This window comes from Oryzias latipes, chromosome 22, assembly GCF_002234675.1.
Source record: "Oryzias latipes chromosome 22, ASM223467v1".
Classification (NCBI taxonomy): Eukaryota; Metazoa; Chordata; class Actinopteri; order Beloniformes; family Adrianichthyidae; genus Oryzias; species Oryzias latipes.
In genome coordinates this window covers 20103576-20116538 of record NC_019880.2, presented here as the reverse complement: position 1 = coordinate 20116538, position 12963 = coordinate 20103576, and the positions used below count along the sequence as shown (strand labels likewise).

Genomic DNA, 12963 nt, shown 5'->3' with positions numbered 1-12963 from the left:
AGATTCATAACCTCCTATTGTAACAGTAAAATCTGTCCAACACAAGAGACCCTCAGCTCTGATCTGTTTGCTCAGATGTTAGGACAAGTAAAAAAAATGTGGAACTAAGTTGTTTAATGTTCATTTATTCTCTTTTGGTTTTGTTGTTTGTCTGTTTTACTGTGTATCTCTGCTCATGTGTAGGAGCAAGAAGACCCCAACAAACTGGCCACCAGCTGGCCTGACTACTACATAGACCGGATCGACTCCATGGCAGCTGTGAGTTGATTACTGTTCTTGCGTTGTGCCTATTGACCTAAACCTGGATGTTAACAGTCATTACAGTCCAAAAAGATCATTGCTTTCTCTCAGACTTTCAGAAACAATAGGTTGCAAGTTTTCTCTGAGCAAACGTTGCTTCCTGCTGACAGGACCACATTCTTTTGTGGCGACCCCAGCATTCACTCCCACTGATGTCACAGACTGGGCATTCGTGCACTAAGCAGTCAAGTGGTTGGGAGACCTTGTTAGAGAGCCAAACCCAAATGACATTGTTCATTATTACTCGTCAGCCTGGGGGCCAGGGAATTCCTCTTTCTGTTGTAACTGTTTTAAATGTTGCATGGAAAGATTGTTGAACAGAGAACCTTTAAATGGCTTTTCAAAAATGTTAAAGCCTTTAGGGTTTTCACTATCCATCCAACATTAATTCACGTAGAACTAGAAGGAGCTGCATTTCCGGAAGAAAATGCAGGGTTGAATGCCATTTTGCTGAATGAAAATGAAACTTAAAGGGGAATAATTGGCAGACAATAAATAAAGAAATGATCAAAGCTGAGCATGAATAAAGTGAAAACAGCACAATAACATAATAGATATGTTTGTGAAAAATGCCAGAGCCGGGTATCAAACCAGCGAGCTTCTGCACCAAGGATTCCCCATGGATTTCAATGGAGGCAAAAATCCTGGAATATCTGGAAAAGTTCAAGGATTTGAAGGACCAAAAGTCATAGCTGGAAAAACCTTAAAGAGCTGAAAGTTTGAATAGTTGAATGGATAAAATAGCTGAAACATTGAAGGAGATAAGCGGCAAAACAATGGAGGAAGAAACTAGAATAAAGAAAGAGAAACGGGAAAACTATGGTTGAAGGGTTTATAACATTCAACCAATGCTATAAAGTATTCAACCATTAATATCATTAACTGTCACAAAAGTTCCTTGGACCTGGTGAGTGGATAGGAGACAGACGGGAATGAGAGTGCAGGATTAAAAAAAAAAAGATAAAACTTTGTTTTGTTTTTTGTTTTCAATACTGTGCCAATTTACATGATTGACTAGCACACTTGCTCGTTCTTACTTATTTTACTAAGCATAATTACTTTTTCCAGATGTCTTTGACAGTAATTTACCATGAAACAGCATCCTTGATCCTCTACAAATGTGACTTGACCCAGTTTCCTTCAACTTCATTCAACTTCTTTCCATTCACGAGGAGCTTGTTGGCCTCTGTCTACAATGAAGCCATTGGAATTAGAAGTACCAAAGCATTACAAGCTAGCATCCTGCTCACAATATAGCCAAGTGGTCTAGTTTAAACAATCACACTTAACTTGTGAAGTAAAGGGGTGGGGAGTACTACTGTTGTAGTACTACTCTTGTAGTACTGGTGTTAAATTATAATGAACTTTTTCTATCTTTGACCCAGTGTTTCTTACAGAAAGCAAATAAAACAAATAAAGGTGGAAGTCAGCTTCTGAAAAGTCTCATAAACATATGAATTAACATTAGTCATTTTCTAAATATGTGCAGATGCAGACATTATTTTCCTTTGATGAGGAAGAAATGGAAATAAGGAACAAGGTAGTGGAAGATCTGAAGACGGCACTTCGGACTCAACCAATGAGGTAAATCAAACATCCTGTGTTCAATTCCTTCTTCTTAGCATGCCTTTTACAATAGAAAACGACACAAATCGCCTCATCATCATCAACTTTTTCTCTTATTTATTTTTACACTAATTATCCATATTGTGTGTCATTCTCTTGAGGTTTTGATTATTTGTGACTAAACTAAACCACAAGATTTGGCAATTTTAGAGTTCCTTCGTGATGTTTACATTTGCTACATTCTTATTAAAGGTTCCCCAGTATTTGATAATTAGTTCCATTCTAATTATCCACTGTCAGACAAACAGATCCATGTACGTCTTTGTTTTCCTCATCTGAACTGGAATCTGGATCTCAACTTTACAGCTGGATAGCTACGATGTTGCTCGCTGTTCTTGTTGCACTGCTGTTACACCAAGTTACCGTACTTTGGTGTAATGGCATTCCCTCTTTTACCGTTAGCCACGCTCGCCTTACACAGTTGACTCTCACTTACAATCTTATTTGTGAAACAGAAGTCAGTTTCCCTGGCTTCATTAAAATAATTCGGTTTCTCCTTTTACTGAGGAGACTGTGCTGCATTACGGCCAGCTGTCTCTCCATCCGGTTCTCCAATGAGGACCGCGTGAGCATGTTTGATTGACAGCTAGTTTTTATCGTTTTATCCTGTGAAGGCGGGGCGGGACTGTTGAAGGTTTTATTGGCGATCTACCGGGAGCTCGAGCGACGGGTCGGAGACCCCTCCTCTAAGCCATGATGTCTCAACTCTAGCTCCTGTTCTGCTTCATTGGTCAAATCAGGATAAAAAACAGACTGTAAGATTGAGGGGAAAAAAAGGAAAATGAAAGAATAAAGTTTATTTGGAACAGCAGCTGTTTTGTATTTTATTTTCTGTGGCCACTTTTTTCTCTCCTCTTTGCTTTCATTCCTCAATTCACAGCTTCAATTCAGACTTCTTGTTTTTTTGGTGTTGAGCCTAAACTTACAAGGGGGTGGGTCTCTGAGCCCATTGGCTACCCTGATGTGATTGACACGCGGTGACAGAGGTCATGAGAGGTCATTTCCACTCCACAACAGAATCTGTTGTTGGTACTGGTTGTGTCATACCTCCTCTGGCGTAGCGTCCAACACAATGTTGGGATGACGGACAAATTGTCATCCGTGGTTGACTTGGTTTCTTTAAGTTTATAATTGAGCAGAAGCTGTTTCCCGCTCTCGAAAACAAAAAGTCTGAATTGAAACAATGATAAATTTTTTTAATCAAGTTTTCAAAATGTCTTCAAATTTAAATCTTCTTTTTTTCAAGTTTACAATTTATTTTTCAAATTTTCTATATATGTTCAAATTGACTGTGAGGACTTTCAAGTTTAAAAAAGTTTTCAATATTTGAAATATTTTCTAAAAATGGACAATATTGTATTTTCCAAATTTACAATCTGGCTTTTCATTGGCTTTAAGCTGATACTGACTTGACACCCCCCCCCCCTCACACACACACACACACACACACACACACATTGACTTCCATTATAAATCCCAAACTGTTGTGAAGTTTTACCAAACCTCTTCTGTGATTATGGAACAAAGAATTGAAAAAAGGTACCAAAAATCTTCAGGAATTGCTGAGGTTATGAAATCACAGCATGGAACAATGAACCTAACATGTCCGACTAGAGCAGATTTTTTTGTTTGTTTCTTAGCATGTTAAGTTAGCTGCATTGGCTTTCAAATTTTTCTTTCTGCAGTTTTCTAAGTTGTTGCTTCTGTTCCCTTAGGTTTGTCACGCGCTTCATCGAACTCAACGGCCTCACCTGCCTCCTCAACTTCCTGCGCAGCATGGACTGTGAGACCTCAGAGAGCCGGGTCCACACCTCCGTCATCGGCTGCATCAAGGCTCTGATGAACAACTCCCAGGGCCGCGCGCACGTCCTGGTCCACCCTCAGAGCATCAACACCATCTCCCAAAGCCTGCGAACAGAAAACATTAAGACCAAAGTAGCGGTGCTGGAGATTCTTGGGGCGGTTTGCCTGGTACCTGATGGACACAAAAAGGTGCTGCAAGCCATGGGTCATTACCAGAAATATGCTGCTGAGAGGACTCGCTTTCAGGTAAAGAAAATAGTTTTCCTTAAGTTCTTAGGGTCAACAGTCCAGAACAACAGAGGGGTGTGAGAAAGTGGTGAGGAGGCGTGTCCAAGCAGGCTGGAACAGGTGGAGGAAGGTTTCAGGTGTGGAAAGGTGTAGCAGACTGTGGTGAGAGCAGCTACGTTGTTGGTTTAGAGACGGGAAGCTGAACTGGAGGCAGCAGAGATGAAGATGATGAGCTTCTCTTTGGGAGCAGGATGGATCTGGAAGGAATCCATCAGAGGAACAGATCATATTAGGCCTTTGTCACAACTGCCCTTACAGCTAGATAATGGATGTCTGAGGGCAGATAACGGGCAAGCGTGTACATGCCACGCAGGTGGCCTGCACAAAATAGCGAGGTGTGCAGACTGCTTGGTGAACCATAGAACAAGTAAGGGTTACGTAGGTAAAATGCAGGCATGACGTATACATTTAACATTTTTTGACCCCCCTCAAGTCCTGCAGACTACCCTAGGGGCTGTTCACGTGATACATATGCACTCCTTTTGTGCATCTTGACTGTAAGAAATTAGACATTCAGGGTGTAGTTCATGTGGGCATCCTGAGGCGTCCTGCAGTCATGTACGTATCACGCCCACACGTATTTGCCGCATTAGCATGGGGTCAGTAAGGGGCCAGTGCTTGCACCTTACTATCAACTAGAGAGTGACGTAAGGGCACAACAGGATCACACGTACATCACTGGTGCGTGCGACCTACAGTACCCTTACAAATACTTCATGATACACTCACCTGACCTGAGGTGGTCGTGAGAGCCTCAAGCATGACCCACCTGCGCTTCCCTTAAAGAAGACCCTCCACAGGCCTGCACCACCCAGAAACAACCGTACAGGTGCTAGTGATGAACGATTTTTGCAAGGAAGCAGACTGAGACGGTTTAAAGACTTTAATGATCGACGGATGAAAATGGTGTTTTGGTCTTTTTAACATGCTAACATTGATAATGAAAATTAAGATGAAAAAATCGTTTCTGACTATCTCTTGATTCAAATAGTTGTGAATTAGGGCAGAAAAAATGAAAAATGCAGTTTGAAAAATATCACATTTGTGACGTAGGCAATGCTGTACAGTGGGCGGGGCCAACATCTCCCAGCTCCGCCCCATTCTGGTGCATCCACTATCAGACAAATAGATCCATGAATGTCTTCGTTTTCGTGGTCTGAGCTGGAATCTGGATCAGAACTATACGGATAGATAGATACGATGGTGCAGCCATTTCTGTTGGACCAGTAGGTACCAGGAGAGCTTGTAAACTGATGGATGATGAGAACAGGGCAGGCTTATTTTGCACCAACAGTCCCACCCACAACTTAGAGGAGAATTTCTGCAGAAACTAGGTCCTAGAAAACAACACAGTTTTTAGATTTTGGCTAAAATCATCACGAAAGACCACTGGGAATGCTTTGACAATAGATCAGAAGATTATGGGAGTAGGACTTTAAGAGGAGGGACTCTGATTGTGTTGGAAAATGAATGCTGAGGTTGGAGGTACCAGTTAGGAGGTGAAAGGTGATGAAAACCAAAGGGGAGGTTCATGGATTGAGTGAAGGAGGTAAGGAGGGCATGAGGGTGGTTGGTGAATGAAGAGGATGCAAGGGATAGAATTAAAAGGGAGGCGAATAGTTAGCTAAAGTGACATCTTGGTGACATTTAAACGAAGTAGCAAAAACAAAAGGCAAGGTCCCTCTGTTAGCAGAATGTCTCTTACAAAACAGAAATGTTTTTTTCTTTTAACTCAGTTTGGAATCTTCTTTCTTCATCTAATGAAAGTTTTCTAAATGTCTCTTTAGTCAATGAAGCACTTGAATACATTTATTTTTTAATCGTCCTTTTTTTTCAGAGTCTGCTTAATGAGTTGGACAAAAGCAAGGGGCGATACAGAGATGAGGTCAACTTGAAGACGGCCATCATGTCCTTCATAAACGCTGTGCTGAATGCTGGAGCTGGAGAGGTCTGCCTGCACACACTTACACCCTCCTCAGAATGCCTGTTCTTCCACTGCAAAAAGGTCATGTCAATCTTACCGGAACTAAACTGTAGCCATCCTAAAATGGATTTCCATACTAACTTAGAATTTATTCAGTAGCTATGTAATGTTCTTTTCAATTAACAGCTGCTTAAATTGAAACAAACTGCAGGAAAACAGTTTGTTTCATAGCATTTAATGTCACCAGAATTTGACAAACCTAATGCAATTTTAGGAGGGAAATATGCGGCACATAAATGTATTCAGGGGTAAAATCAGAGTACAAACAGATAAATCAACCAAATCAAGAATCATTGTGTTTGTAAAAGCAAGTGCAGATGGTGTCATGGAACCCATTGCTTTTCCTCTGGACCTTATTGTACTGGACAGTGTGTGCTGTTTGCATTAAAGAAAAATGTTGAAGCTGCATAGTAAAACTTTGGCGTAACCACTCAGCCTCTACAGGAACTACTGATCTAGTTTTCCAGTGACGGCTCAGTGTGATGCTGGGGATGAAGTCAGATGCTGGAAGCTGCTAAAAGATCATTTTCCATCCATTGTTCTCTGTGAAACATAGACTGGAGCTTGGTGTTAATAAGGTGTTAGCTCACCTTTAGACAAATAGTTTGCGTGACTGAATGAAATGTTTCACATGTGTTGGTCTGAAGGCACAAATATGCATGTGTGAACATTAGTTGTATTGTGTACATGTAGACATGATTGTATGTGAACATTTTTGGAGCCTGTGCATGTGTGTGTGTGAACAGGCCCCGCCCCTTTTAGATTTGTATTACTTCTAAACCTGACCGTAATGATTATAAACATCCAAACTTCATGCTGCCTCATGGTTTAACCCCCCCCTTCCAGAACCCCCCCCCCCCCCCCCCCACACACACACACACACACATCCCTCTCTCTTCTTCCCTTCTTTTCTTTTCCGTCCGGTCCAACACTAAATGTTACAAATATAAGTAAGATGAATAAAGTTTAGCCTAAGTTACAAAAGAGGTTTATTCAAATATATACCTACTGTGAAAAGATTCATAACCCCTGTTGTAAAAGTAAAATATGTCCAACACAAGAGGCTTTCCGCTCTCATCTGTTTTCTTAGCTGTTGGACAGGACAAGTTGGAAAAAAAAGAGGGCAAATGTCAGTGAACTGCTGTCTAAGTTGTACTCTGTGTCAATAGAGACTTTTCTCCAGAACAGAAAAACCCCCATTCCAAAAGCCCTTGAGATCATGACCAACTATGTGAAGCACAGTGAGAGCCTGAATAACCTGCCCAGGAAAACGTTCTGTGGAAGCAGACCAGGCTGAGCAGATGATGGGATTGAGATCAGGTCTCCCACCATGGAGTCTGTTTATAACTGCAGTGGTGGAGAGGTTATTCATAAGAACATTTAGCAGAGCATGAGCAACCAACCCAAAGAGGCCTTATCGATCAGCCCTTGATCCTGACAAGCTTCAATGTGGAGAGGAAGAAGTCAGATCTTTATCTTAATTCAGGCTGTATTCAGACTGGACACATTTGGTTCGCTTAAAGTGAACCAGAGTTTGTTTCCCCCAATAATCCAGAACAAATTTTCAGGTGGTTTGGTTGGTTTCCAATTGGACGAAGCTTCAGTTCGCTCTGAGATTCTTCAGTCTGAATACGCTCCATGCTCTGGGGGGAACAACTGAACCAAATGGCCACCATAGCCGGTGGTCATGTGATGAAAAAAGAGTAGAAATGTTCCCACCATAAACCACAGACAAAGGTGAAGAAACAATGAGACCCAGCAACTCCTGGAAATGTTGTCATAATTGGTTTGAGAAAAATAGAGTTTGAAACAGTGAACTATACTGACAATGACTGCAAAGTGCAGGCATTCCATTATTCTTTCTTTAGTTGCTTTTCCCCGCACTCGTAATTCCTGGCCAATGACTAAAGGGATTTTTAGTCACATGGTTTACAAGCTTTGGTTGTAATCAGAAGTCAGTCTGAATAAAGACCAAGCGCAAGGTTCAGGATCCGAACCAACAGACTTTTCCAGTCTGACTATATCTTAAGTATGTTGGGTTCTTTAGCACAATAATCAGTTAAAATATATTTTCCACAAACATCTTTCTCTATTTTTCATTTATAATCGAGATTTATTCAGATGTATTTATCTACTACCACTGCAGATAAAAGATGTGTGTTATCACAATTTTGTGCGGTGCTGCCTAAAGCAAAAATCTATTTCCCCCCTACTTAAATGTATTATTTTAGATCGTCCAGTTAATTTTAGCTTTCCATAAAATACTTTAGCTCAGTGAGCACTTGATTTTATTTGACTAAATAAGCTCATTTCAGCATTTTTCATGTTAGTCATTTATTGACAGATTATTTTGCTTTTCTGCTGGTTTCTCAGTTTATGGAGCTGTAGCACTATAATGTATTACAAAGCAGCCTCTTAGCTGTAAAGACTCAGGGAGGTGCTGTAGCAGAAATAGTTTAGGGAAGGTCCTCTAGACTGAGCTTTTGCAGTTGAAGGCATTTTGTCTCGTGTTTGAGGGGCTCATCAGGCAGGGGATGATAAAGTGCCCCCCACCCTCTCAGTTCAGGACAAAAGACTCCCAAAACAACTTATATAACTCTCAGGACTATGTGACCCAAAGCCGCTCGTGTCTTTGTGTTGGTCACTTAATCGTCATCATCAAGTCCAACTCCTTTTCCTGAGACGCCAAGTAAAAAAAAAAAAGGTCCAGATGACCTTTTTGATACTTTTTTCCGCTAAGCAACATTTTCTTGCAATAATCTAATTAAATGCAGCTCTACAGGAAAAGCAATCTGTCTTGTTTTTGTTTGTTTTGCTGGTGACTACTTTTTGTTGTGTTTCTTTTTCTCCCCATCTTACAGGACAGCCTGGAGTTTCGGCTCCACCTAAGGTATGAGTTCCTGATGTTGGGCATTCAGCCGGTGATCGATAAGCTTCGAGGGCATGAAAATGCTACTCTGGACAGGTGAGTGGTCGTGCGTGCAGTTACTCCTACAATGCGCGGCTGGAATGTTTTAAACTGTCAACATCACACAAAGTAACTTTTTTATGGTATTTTTTTATGATGTCACTGTGATTTCACATTGAATTCAAATGGGAATTTTTCTGTGTGCTGTTTGTTTGTTATGCATGCTTGAGTTACAGTTACTCTAATCTTCAATTTCACTCCTGTTTCAATGACATCTTTCTTTTTGTTTGCATTATTTTGTCAATTAAAAAAACACATTAGAACAATATGTTTTCAAATATTACTAGTAAATCCTATTGCAGATCAAGATCCATTCATTCAGGGTGACACTCAGTTGGAGCTTTAAATCACTTCTAAATATCTATCTCAGTTCTTTGAAATGAGAAAATAAAGGAAAAAACAAACAAACAAAACTACATACAGACAGTGACAGTAGAGGCTTTTCTTGTCTTATCTTATCTTGTCTTGACTTGACTTGTTTTGTCTTACATTCATTGTCACGTCATGGTGCCGTATAGTTAAAAGAAAGCTGTTCTTTTTCCATGATAAGGCATTTGGACTTCTTTGAGATGGTACGGAATGAAGATGACTCAGAACTGGCAAAGAGATTTGATATGGTAGGTACATCTACTCTTAGATGGAAAACAAATCCGTAAAATTATGAAAAAGCTTTTGGTGTTTGTAGTCCTCTTTAAGAACCCGTCTTTGTTCTTTGCTTACAGACCCACGTTAACACAAAAAGTGCAGGTACCATGTTTGAAGTGATCAAAAAGAAACTGAGCCACACAGAAGCCTACCCACATCTCCTTTCCCTCCTTCAGCACTGCCTTCAGATTCCATGTAAGTCCATGTAAAGTGTCATTTTTGATGTGTGTCACATTAGTAAGTGGGGTTGGAGAAAGTAGCTTTAAGCCTTCCTCGGTCTGCCTTTTCAGATAGACGCGGGAGTCTGCAGTACTGGCAGCTTTTAGACAAAATCCTCCAGCAAATAGTCATGCAGGACGACATGGGAGAGGACCCCGATGCTGCACCTTTGGACAACTTCAATATTAAAAACATCATTCGCATGTGAGTTGCATTTATATGAAACAGAGCAGTGGCCACAGAGCATGTAAGCCCTCATTTCTACGATTCTCTGCATTAGAGCGCCATGACAACTCAGTCCTGACTGTATCTACAAAATTAGCTTAATACTCATTCAGATACATTCAATTCCATGGAAATTTCCATGGAGTTGATCTAGTTGATCAACTAGAAAGAAGCAGCTGCATCCATCTGTAGTAGGAGTCAATTCACCAGTCTACTGTCTTGAGTCGGTATTAACCTCAAACTGTGGTCTTCCGTTTGGACTGTTGCTTCACTGATCCGCACAGAAGCAGCGACTTCATGGTTTTCTTGTAAGCTGTCTAAATTGTAGGTGCAAACTTCAATAGCATTTGGTGTGTGGAACAGTTCATGGTCAAAACTACAACTAGGTTTACTTGTCTGACAGAATTTTCACCTGATTCCAAAGGACTCATCCCAAAAGAGATGGTTCCATGTAAACCTACTTGTTCATTCATCCTGGCTAAGATGAGGTCATACTTTTCAGAGTTAAAACTTTGGGACATGTATTTTTTACTGAGTAACAATAATAGAGAACCTTCAAAGAAAACATATTTCTGATGGTTTTATGACTATCCACTAGCTTACTGCTCCAAGCCTTAGACCTTAAGTAGCTCTGCCCCACGTCTTTTTTTCTCTCTTCTCTTGTCTACTAAACACGAGTCAGGAAACTGTAACCCTAACAGATTCACACATTTACCTTCCCCGATGATGTGCATGTATTTATTTGATAATAAAATAAAGAAGAGACAGTTTGAGCTCTTTCCGATGATTCTATGTGTATAAAAAAATTTTTTTTATAATTAAGTCTGGATGTGTTTAGGAGATGGGTTGCTTTTCAGAACTGATTGATAATTGCCTTATAGATTACTTAAGTAATTAAAGACTATTACCGTATTTTCATGACCATAAGGTGCACTTAAAAATCTTAAATTTTCTCCAAAATGTTGGGGGCGCCGTTTGAGGCGGTGCGGCTAATGTGTTGTTGTGGGACTTCAGCAGAGGACGTAGAAGAAGACGGCATGAGAACGGAGAAAAGAAGTGTGGCTGAGTGAGGTTTGTGTAAAGAGACCAGATGGTTTTTTCCACGCGTCACCGTCTCTGTTAATCTGTGACTCGCAGATGCTGTGAAAAAACAAGTGGAGCAAATGAACTCGGAGCTTTCTGTCACTCCGGGAGGCTTGACGAAATAACTCAAACCGCTGGACATTGGCGTGAACATGGCATTCAAAGTAATGTTGCGAATGGCATGGGAGCAATGGATGACGGATGGCGAACACACTAAGACTAGGAGGCAGCGCCGGGCGAGTTACACCACACTTTGTGAATGGATTGTAGAAGCTTGGGCAAACGTGTCTGCTTGCACTGTTCTCCGAGCTTTCGCAAAAGCCGACGTCATTGATGAGGAGCTGCAAACTCTGACAATGACGAAAGGGAACCTGGCGTGTTTGATAGAAATTTAGCCCAGCTGCTCATTTCATACAGAAAGGACTTTGATGGATTTTTGGATGCTGATTGATGACTAAAAAAATAAATCATAACCAACTCAGTTTTGCTCCTGCTGCCTTCCTTGCTAGTGTGTGTCCCTTCAGACACACACTAGCATTTATGTTTTACCGGTATGTGTTAACGTGCCCACGCTCTAAACCTGGTGCGCCTTTAGTGTTTGCTACATACAGAGATATCACCCATCACTGAAACTGCGCCCTATGACCCAGTACGCCCTATAGTCGTGAAAATACAGTAATACTATGTATCTGTTCTTTCTAGCTATGGCTCTGAGTGGTACACAATCTTTCACTTTTCTGTTATGACCTAAAAATGCCACATACGTACATTATATCGTACCATGGCTGTATTTCTCATTATTATATTACATTTAAGTTGAATTAGACTGTTAATCCATTTGTACACAATACTTTTTTTCTTCACACCAGTTTAACCTCAAGGTAAACCAAGTCCAAGGGTTAATAACTCAAGTCTTTCTTGAGTTGTGCTCATGAATTTTAATTTTAGAATCAATGAAGAACAAAGTGTCTCTGTTTGGGGCAACGTTGGGAATAAATATGAGTTTCTGTCACCAATTAGTGATTAGGATTAGTGTCTGATCATTCTCGGTTTGTTCCTGAGTTTTTATTTCATCTAAAGCCTGGCTTTACTGTTAAACAGCAGTAAACTCCTGTGTGTAAACACATTTTGTGAAGCCATTACTGTTCCTGTGATTAATTTAGTCTTTTTGCTTGGCAGGTTGGTCAATGAAAATGAGGTTAAACTGTGGCGAGAGCAGGCAGAGAAGTTCAGGAAAGGTATGGATTTTATCTTTTTTTTCTGCTCATCTGGAAGGGGGTCGTGGGGCAGCAGTCTAATCAATCATTCTCAGGCACCCCTCTCCCCAACCACTTCCCCTAACTCCTCTGGGGGACCCTGAGGCGTTTCCAGACGAGTTTAGAGATGTAATCTCCTCACTGACTCCTCTCCACTTTAAGAGGGGTCACCCCAAGCTCTCTAGGTGACCAAGCATCTCACCCTGTACTGTACTTAAACTCCTCCATCTGGGGCAGGAGCACTCCACCCACCCGGAGAGGACAAACTAGCCGGAACCATGGCCTTAGCAGTGCTGACTCTCATCCCAGCCACAAACCGCCCCAATGCACGCCGTAGGTCATGGCTTGATGAAGCTAACAGGACAACATCATCTGCAAAGAGCATTTGGGCCACATTTGGCCCACATGCTTTTGACATGCTTGGATTAAATGGTTTAGATGAGGGAATGCCCACGAACCCTCCTGCACCCTAAAGAGGGTGTAGAGCTGGTCCCCGACCAGGACGGAACCGCCCAGTTGTTCCTGGATCTGAAGTTCCACTACTGGACAGACTCTCCTCTCCAGTA

General features: G+C 41.2%; 1 protein-coding gene across 1 annotated transcript in view; it reads left to right on the top strand.

Moving 5' to 3' along the window:
* The window catches only part of daam2 (dishevelled associated activator of morphogenesis 2), a 57421-nt gene that overhangs the window by 23887 nt on the left and 20571 nt on the right, over window positions 1–12963 (top strand). The window contains exons 4-12 of the mRNA XM_011490628.3: window positions 184–258; window positions 1790–1884; window positions 3642–3975; window positions 5855–5965; window positions 8863–8966; window positions 9520–9586; window positions 9692–9809; window positions 9905–10037; window positions 12321–12379. Of these exons, the coding sequence (XP_011488930.1) occupies window positions 184–258; window positions 1790–1884; window positions 3642–3975; window positions 5855–5965; window positions 8863–8966; window positions 9520–9586; window positions 9692–9809; window positions 9905–10037; window positions 12321–12379 (1096 nt within the window). The remainder of the gene's footprint in view (window positions 1–183; window positions 259–1789; window positions 1885–3641; window positions 3976–5854; window positions 5966–8862; window positions 8967–9519; window positions 9587–9691; window positions 9810–9904; window positions 10038–12320; window positions 12380–12963) is intronic.